Consider the following 9,345-nt stretch of genomic DNA (forward strand, 5'->3'; position numbering starts at 1 on the left):
GTCTGCTAATTATTTACAAATGGTGTTCATGTTAACTAAGGTAATACATTATTTAAAAGGGTTAGGGTTAGGACCCCACTAACCCTTGCCCTGTTCTCCTATGCAAGGGTTAGGTTTAGGGTAACCCTAATACTGTACAATAATGCTTGATACTGCCTTAACTAATGTTAATACATTTTGAATTAATGTACCCTTATTGTAAAGTGTTACCGATCAATTGACTTACTGTTTTGTCATTGGGCAGACACATTGTATTTATGAGTGACTTAAAGTGAATTCAGATGTCATTAAGGATAGGGTAGGGGTTAGGTGGCGTCTTGCTCAAGGAAGATGGTAGACGGTGGACTTTTGGGATCAAACCCGGAACCTTACACTAACCACTATAGACTATAGATCTGTGATGAGGCGGGAGTGTGTAATGTTACCACAGTGAATTCATCTGGACTGCGAGCAGATCAGATCATCTAGAGTATGTTCAGTCCCCGGAGGAGGAATACATTAGCTTTTTGATTTTGCACAGTTGAGAAACCGACACCGTGTACATCGACAGACACACAATCTTCTATCGACCGCTGCTTGCAGGGATTCACTTATTCTTATTAGGGGATTTCTATTTAATGTACAGAATTGTCAGTCAAGTCTGAAGTGCATGAAGGTGTTTATATTTTAAATCACCATATTGCTTGGATGTTTGTTTGTGTGTGAATGATTTCAATATGGCAAGATTGCGATGTGAAGGTAGAAACAGAGGAACTGGCTGAATCAAAATAGAGAATCTCTTGGTTATTTCATTTATATGTTTTACTCGCTGAAAGACACATCTGGCAATTACCACATGTCTGCACTTTAATGGCCCATCTGAGACCAAGAGAGGGTGACATTGTGTGTAACATTGTGATAATGGTCCTGGAGCAACAAGCCAGGCATTATAGCGACAATGCTAAAAGCAATTATATAAATATTGACCATGATCCATTCCTGTAAAAGCATAATAATGAGGGAATAACCATTAATCCTAACCATATTATGTATTGTCCTCCTCTGTGGCTGGCTAGCTAGTAGGATAACAATGTTGCTGCTAGTCTGTCTTTTCTTAAGACCTCCAGAAGGCTTACTCTTTTCTGAAACGTGAAGTAGCTGGCCATGAAAATACTGTTTATTGCACACAGTAAAATAGTACATTTTTGGTTGCGCACAGAGGAAATTCAAGCATAAGGGTTACGTTTAAATGTTAAGGTTATATATTAAGAAGGCCAAACATAATCCCATACATTTGCTAGTGCACACTTCAGGAACACAAGTTGGAGGTTTGAAAATGCGGTACGCCAGCAGTCATCCATCATTAAGTCTCATCTGTGGTCGCACCAGGGTGAGAAGTGAGAGAGAGAGGCAGTGTGTCACAAGAGAAGTAGGCTATTAAGTCCAAGGTTTTTTTAGTACACACCGTAATGGTGGTCTTATATAAAGGCGAACACCAGCTACTTTTTAGTTAAACTGAAAGGTTTAGCAGGTTTGTGGCCTAATGTCCCAATACTAAGAATTCAATCCCAAATACAATTTGACAAAATTACTGTTAATTACTTGTACTGGCCCTTTTAAAAAGATTTGTGTGGCAGGGCTAGCTAGCTAGCTAGTTTCTTTGACTTGCAGTGAAAATGTATTTAAAGGAAGGATTCGCTCAGTTTAAACAAAAGCCAAGGTCGGTTAAAGGAGCTGTAGGCCTAGTTAATATTCAAGAAAAAAAATGTTTCTCCGCCAATAAGAAATTTAGCATTACACAACGGATGGATTCCCCTAATAAATCATGAATGAGATGCCCAGATTGGTCAGTTATGAAGCAAGATGGCTCATAAAGAGGCAGGAAGAGTCAACTACAAACAGATATTCTCACATAAAATTCCAATCATTAATAGCTTAAGGATGCGATGCCCTTTATAACAAATTACAGTCAAATCACAGGTTCACAAGTATGAATGTGAGTCAGGAATTATTCTTATTGACTGTGGAGCAGTCTGTATTTGAGGACATACTCATCCACATTAATGAACCAAAATTAGACGATTCGATTTCACACCAATTTACAACGTCACAGAGAAAATAATTTGACATTTTACTTTGACACACACACACACACACACACACCAACACACGCACACGCACGCACGCACGCACGCACGCACGCACACACACACACACACACACACACACACACACACACACACACACACACACACACACACACACACACACACACGCACACGCACACGCACACGCACAAACACACACACACCATACAGAGCTGCAGAAAATGATATTTATTCCATTCCGGGCGGATCGAGGGAACCGAGACACACATTTCCGAGTGGAAAAATGATTCATTTTCAGAAGGAAACATTCAACACCCCCACAGCCCCCCATGGTGTCTCTTCCTGGGGCCTCTGCAGGGGGGGAACTCAAACACATCCACTCACAGCCACTCCTTTACCCAGGGAGAGCTGGAAGAAGGTTTGAAGAAGAGTCGATTAAAAAAAAAAAAATGGTGCCTTAATGTTCCTCTCCCTTTGACTTGCTTCTCTTTTAAGAGTTGTGATTATTCCGCCTTTGTGTGACTGCAATGTCATGTTGGCTGCAGGTGTGTGTGCAGGCGTGTGCGTGTGCGTCTGTGTATGTCTTATCAGACTTCCATAGTAAAGTATTGGAGAGTGGGGCTCCTGAATGTCTGGTTTCTGCTCGTGTTTATTAGGCCTTTTGGATTTCCAAAGCTTCCTTAATCTCCCTTATCATTTCCTGGTAACAGGAGCGGCCCTAGGGATCCAGCATTATGAATAAATAAATAGAGAGAAAGAGAGAGATAGACAGAGAGAGAGAGAGAGAGAGAGAGAGAGAGACAGACAGACAGAGAGAGGGAGTCAGACAGAGAGAGAGAGAGAGAGAGATTAAATGAACTAGCTGTTACAGACTATTGCCTCACTTCTACTGATACAAAGAACATCCTCTTTGCGACAGAAACTTAGCCAAGCATCCCCCTCCATCCCCCGATGTCTCAGTTTCTGTCTCTGTCTATCTCTCTCTCTCTCAACAGATGTAAAATAGTTATTAATCAGGTACAATAGTACTCCTGCAATGTTTATGTGGATCCTAATTTCTATGTTGCTAACACCTGCAGTACTAATCATATATTGCACTTATCATTATGGCTTTGGAGAAAATAAATTGCTTTTCATGGTCGTTCACAGTAATGGACTTCAGACCCAAGTGTCTGTGTCTGTGTGTGTGTGTGTGTGTGTTTGTGTGTGTGTGTGTGTGTGTGTGTGTGTGTGTGTGTGTGTGTGTGTGTGTGTGTGTGTGTGTGTGTGTGTGTGTGTGTGTGTGTGTGTGTGTGTGTGTGTGTGTGTGTGTGTGTGTGTGTGCACTTCAGACCAAAGTGTTTGCGTGTGCTGTTCATCATTTCAGTGTGAATTGACCGAGCTGGCTGGAAAGGGCACTTAGCTTTATGGCGCTACTGTTTATATTTGTAATTCCTTCTCACAGTTGAATGACTCAAATCAACACCACCAAACACAGACTGGCCTCGCATGACTGAGCACCCAGAATAAAGTGCTTGACCCCAAGCTGAAAGGTGCTTTGATCCCCAATGTCAAGATTAAGCTCCACTTAATGTACCTCCAAATGCTGCGAGTCTCTTTGGATATAAATGCTCATTAAGATTTTATGTGATGCAGTGGGGCCATCTAGTGGTATTAAAACCAAGTAGTCCTTGAGGATATTAAAAACCTGTCTTTGTATGAATATCAGCACTAGATATTTAATGGACTGTTACAGACGCAATACAAATCACCTCTTGTTCAAACCATAGTGTGACTTCCCTATTGTAAGAAAGGCTTTTCCTTCACTTGTGTGCCATCTTTGTAGTCTCGTTTCCAGCTGCCAATAATAGCTAGGTATTAGGCTACTAATTAAAAATGTGGGTGGGGTTCCCATTCACACATTCAGACTCATGGAACAAGGTTTTTTCATGAAGAGAAAGCAACAATTATCTGTTGTGAGGCCAAACTGAGCAGGCAGTCCGTGGCTGTTTTATATGTTGTGGTCATGGGGCTTATGAAGATACAATGAGAATCCATTTCTCTTCAAGTGCAGTGAATAAATCACTGTTTTGTGATTTCGATATCATAGTGCAGCTTTATACTAATACATCACTAATTTCTCTCTAATATTTTGCGTGGTTGAACAACAACCCCCGTCTCCCTCCTGAACCTGTCCTGTTCCCTCCTAAAACTCCTTCTGTCAGTCTCCCATGTGTCCTCCTGTCTGTCTCTCTCTGCTTCTGTATGTCTCTCTGTCTCTCTTTATCTCCGGCTGTCTGTCCTTCTGTATGCCTCTCTGTCTGTCTCCCTCCAGTCCGACTGTCCTTAAATCTGTCTTGTCTGTCTCTCATTGTCTTCTCCTCTATCTGTCTGCGTGTTTATCTATGCATCAACCCATCCGTCTGTCTGCCCGTCCATCCAGTCTTACTCTTTCTCTCTGTCTCTCTCCCCCACGGCGCAGGTGGACCAGGGGACAAGGACAGGGCAGCCATGAGTCATGAGGCCTTCTTGTTGATGGCCAACTCCCAGAGTGATATGGACGACTGGGTCCGGGCCATCCGCAGGGTCATTTGGGCTCCTTTCGGAGGAGGTAGGCTGACTAACCCACGCTCACTTTGGGCTCTGGACATTACGACACACACACACGGTAACGATTCTTCTACGTTTTGACCTTTGTCTGCATTGTTTAAGAGTGGACATAAGGTCAATAGGTAGAAAATCGAATTCTCACTGTCAGGTCTTGGTCTGGGTCTGGTCTCGGTGTCTCCGCACTTGACAGCAGTCCAGAAATACAACAAGGGGTTGCTGGGAGTCAACGGGCCGGTGACTGACAGCTGGGCGGGGTTTGGTCTGGTCTGGGCTGGTCTGGGGGTGTTGCATTACGCTGTATTAATAGTATGATCGTAAACACACACACTGATAAGACAAGTACAGTATGTATATATGTAGGCGCACATGCACACGCAGTGATCGCGTTTCAACACTTTCCATCAAAGCGTGGAGCTTTTACCACCCAGAAGCGTGGTCGCTGATACGACTAGTACAGTAGGCCCATAGATATGGACCATGTATATAGGCCTGTGCTATCGTAAATGCTACTTGCTGTGGTAGCTTGTGGGGTTTTCTATCATACATGAACTGTGTCTTAAATCATAGATTTATTGGCACTTTTCTAAAATATGACTTTGCAGCCCCTTGAGAATAAATGTTTGACTCACAATATCATTTGGGTGAATGTGAACATTCCCATGTTTATGCGATAACCTCATATTTAAACCGACTCGAAAAGAGGAAGAAAATCCCACAGACTGACATGACAGTCGTACAAAAACCGGTACAGCATGTCCAAGCACATTTTCAATCCAAGCGTCTCCAAGCCTCCCCCATCCCATACCCCCCACCCCCAATCCCACCCCCCCTGCTTCTCCGTTTACCCCCTTAAGAATAGACCCCACCGTCTCCGATATAGAGGAGGTGTCGTTAACGGCGGGGGGCCGTGCAGGACCCCACTGACCCATGTCTGGCCGCCTCCCTCACTCCTGGGCCCTGACATCAGCTGTTGGTTCGACAGCCTCCCTCCCGCCCAACTCTCTCCCGCCCAACCCTCTCCCACCCGCTCATTCCCAATCCTCGCTCCGGTGTTAAAACATAGTTTGGGGGAAAACCGTCGGGAGTGTTCTCCGATGAAAGCCGTTTACGGCCACGTCTCTGGGCCGAACCATCAGCTGATCAGGCGCTCGGTGGATAAATGCAGAGGGATGTATGAGAGGCGCGCTCTGCTTCTGTGCAGTCCGTGCTCCGTGGCGTCTTACTATGACTACTGGGACCTCTCCGCCGCGTGCGACTGCTGTGTCCACTCAGCAGGTACTGCCTCCCCTGTTCTTGTCCCACGGGGGGCACCGTACTTGGACCTTCATATTCGTTATGTGTTATTTCTCAAATCAACCAAGAGCTTGGTTGTTTCTGTTTTTACTTCGCATTTGCATCAAGAAAGATGGTGGTCTGTCTTATATTCTAACCATATTTTTGAAAAGTATGAATATAGATGACTGAACACCAAAAAAACGAACTAAATAACAAATAAACAACGTTACCTTACTGATGATATTGAAGATTTGATCTTGAATCATGGCAGGGGGTAGGATGGTGCAGTGGTTATGGTTAATCTGCCACAACCACAGGCAGGTACCGGGTTCGATACCTGGACGTCCACAGTCTACCTGTAGACACTCCTGAGCACGATGTCCTGTTGGAAATCCATTCCAACGCGAGCCTCTTTGGGATAAATAACCACCAGAGTGCGCGTCTCCCCGTCTCTCCACAGGGATCTTCGGCCAGCGTCTAGAGGACACGGTGCAGTACGAGAAGAAGTTTGGCCCGCGGCTGGCCCCCCTGCTGGTGGAGCAGTGTGTGGACTTCCTGCGGGAGCGTGGCCTGGACGAGGAGGGCCTCTTCCGCATGCCGGGACAGGCCAACCTGGTGAAGGAGCTCCAGGAGTCCTTCGACTGCGGGGACAAGCCCCTGTTCGACAGGTAGACCGCACCGATGTTTATCTGTCTGTCTGTCTATGTATCTGTCTGCCTGATAATCTGATGTCTGACCGGCTCACGGCCTGTGTGTCTTTGTCAGACTGAAGCACAGGAGGAGAAATCCAATTCAGCTTCGAATATGTAACATTATAACGATGTCTATCTAACTATCTATCCATCTTTCTTCATGTCTGTCTGTCTGTCTGTCTGTCCGTCCATCCGTCCATCCATCCATCAACATACCCATATGTCTGTTGGTATATCTGCTGTCAATCAGGTCAAGTCAAGTCAATGTTTGTATAGCCCTTATTCACAGTAACAGTCTCAAAGGGCATAACAGGCCATATATTTAGGACAGCCCCTTACCCTTGCCCCCCAAAAGATAAGAAAAAAATAATTTCAGTCAAGGAATAAACCTTGAGAATGCCTGCCTATATGTAGAATTTATTTTCAATTAGAATGAATAAGTCAATGTAAAACTCCAGCCCAAACAAAAAGCTGTGACTCTTATCTAACAGTACAGTGTAGTGCTTAGCATGGGGACGCCAGCCTGCAGCAGAGCGCTGTGTGAGGGGACTGTAACTCAATGTGCGCCTCCCCCTCCCTGCAGTAACACAGACACCCACACGGTGGCGTCTCTGCTGAAGCTGTACCTCAGGGAGCTGCCGGAGCCCGTCGTCCCCTTCGCCAAGTACGATGACTTCCTCTCCTGCGCTCATCTGCTCGCCAAAGACGAGGAGGAGGTGTGTGTGTGTGTGTGTGTGTGTGTGTGTGTGTGTGTGTGTGTGTGTGTGTGTGTGTGTGTGTGTGTGTGTGTGTGTGTGTGTGTCATGATTAATGAGTTAAACAGTTGTCTAATGTATCCCTATCAGGGGGTCCAGGAGCTGGAAAAACAAGTGAACTCTCTACCTCTGCCCAATTACAATCTCCTAAAGTACATATGCAAGTAAGCCATTTTTCTTTTTCTCTCAAACGGTATCATATCGAAGATTTGATTGATCTGCATTTGTAATTAATTCATAATTGATAATTTTACATTAGGTTTCTCGACGAGGTCCAGTCCCATTGTAACGAAAACAAAATGAGCGTCCAGAACTTAGCCACGGTGTTTGGGCCAAACATGCTGCGACCCAAGATGGAGGACCCTGTGGCCATCATGGAAGGTGTCAGCCATCTTCTCTTTCTGTGACCGACAGCCACTGTGATCAGCAGCTACATGACGATACTCCTTGTTTGAGATCTCAATTTGCTCAGAACCGATACATCAAACGGTGTTTTGACACATCTAGATCGCCAAGAGCACTCCTTCATAAACACAACACTGCATAAGACTGCGTATGTTGCAATAGATGTACAATAAATCAACAATAGCTATGTTATGATTATGATTTATGTTTCAATAAGATCTTGCTTTTTCCTGTACAATACTATATTACGACTGTAAATCTGAAAAATCTATTTTAATTTCATGGGCTACAGATTTCGATTCTAAAGCTCCGATGGCGTTGTCTTCCTTCTTCCTCCTCAGGCACTTCCCTTGTCCAGCACCTGATGACCATCCTCATCAGGGACCACAACCGCCTGTACTCAGGGAGGGACCAGGAGGGGCCGACCGCTCCTCAGTCAGAGCTCACCGTCCCTGGGCAGCAGCTGCAGCACCGCAGCCTGGGGGCCTGGATCTCCGAGGAGGACCTCCAGAGCTGCCCTCTCTCCAACGCCACCGGCGACGTCGACCTGGAAAGCAGCGCCTCCTCGCTGGACGCCAAACTGTGCGCCGCCGTCACACCCCCTCACCAGACGCCCAACCCCAACCCCGCTCCCCGACTGGGCCCTGCTTCCACAGGGAAGGGAGGAGGAGGCGGAGGAGGAGGAGGAGGCGGAGGAGAGACTGTGATCAGCCCCAGCAAACAAGCCAAGACGCTGCCCTCCTGGAAATACACCTTCAAGAGCTCCTCCTCCACGCCGCGCGGCCAGCCCCAGGCCAAGCAGAGCGGCGCAGGCTCCACCACCGACACCGCCAGCTTGTCTTCCGGCAGCGGTGGAGGCGGCGGTGGTGGTGGCGGTGGTGGTGGAGGCGGTGGTGGAGGCGGAGGCAGCAGCGGTAACTGGCTGATGAACGGTTTGTCCTCCTTGAGGGGTCATCGGCGCACCTCCTCCGGGGAGCGCTCGGCGCGCGACCGCGACTCCACGGGCTCCTCCCAGCGGCTCTCCACCTACGACAACGTCACCTCCTCGTCCAGCATGGGGAGCGTGCCCAGCGTGGCCAGCACGCCCTGGTCCACCTCCTCCTGCGAGATCTCCGGCCCGGACTCGGCCAGCAGCGAGCCCTCGTCCAACCACAACTCCGGCAGCAGCTCCGGAGCCGGTGCGGAGTCGGACAGCCAGAAGGAGGAGGACCAGGGGGGGGACGGGGGGACGGGGGCTGAGCGGAGAGGCTCCGCGGACCAGGAGGACAGCTGTGAGGCCATGGAGGTGTGTGGGAACAGCGCCGCCTGCAGCGAGAACGGGAACGGGGTTGTGGCGAGCGTTGTCATTCCGTCCATTTACACGTCGGAGGACGGGGACGGGGGCTCCCCGTCGCTGGGCAGCCTGGTGGAGGGTCTCCGGGACGAGCTCAGGAGCCAGAAAGGAGCCTATGAAGTCCGGATCAAAAAGTAAGGCTGAGTGCTATCCGTGTGAATTAACGTGGGACCATTCATACCATCAAATAAATGAATGAAGGGATTCCC

General features: G+C 47.4%; 1 protein-coding gene across 2 annotated transcripts in view; it reads left to right on the top strand.

Moving 5' to 3' along the window:
- The window catches only part of arhgap22b (Rho GTPase activating protein 22b), a 30,073-nt gene that overhangs the window by 17,425 nt on the left and 3,303 nt on the right, over positions 1 to 9,345 (top strand). For both annotated transcript variants that reach the window (XM_030339747.1, XM_030339748.1), the window contains exons 4-9: positions 4,549 to 4,677; positions 6,412 to 6,619; positions 7,227 to 7,359; positions 7,489 to 7,562; positions 7,658 to 7,779; positions 8,145 to 9,270. In XM_030339747.1, coding sequence (XP_030195607.1) covers positions 4,549 to 4,677; positions 6,412 to 6,619; positions 7,227 to 7,359; positions 7,489 to 7,562; positions 7,658 to 7,779; positions 8,145 to 9,270 — 1,792 coding nt within the window. The remainder of the gene's footprint in view (positions 1 to 4,548; positions 4,678 to 6,411; positions 6,620 to 7,226; positions 7,360 to 7,488; positions 7,563 to 7,657; positions 7,780 to 8,144; positions 9,271 to 9,345) is intronic.

The sequence above is a fragment of the Gadus morhua genome, chromosome 18, assembly GCF_902167405.1.
Source record: "Gadus morhua chromosome 18, gadMor3.0, whole genome shotgun sequence".
NCBI lineage: Eukaryota > Metazoa > Chordata > Actinopteri > Gadiformes > Gadidae > Gadus > Gadus morhua.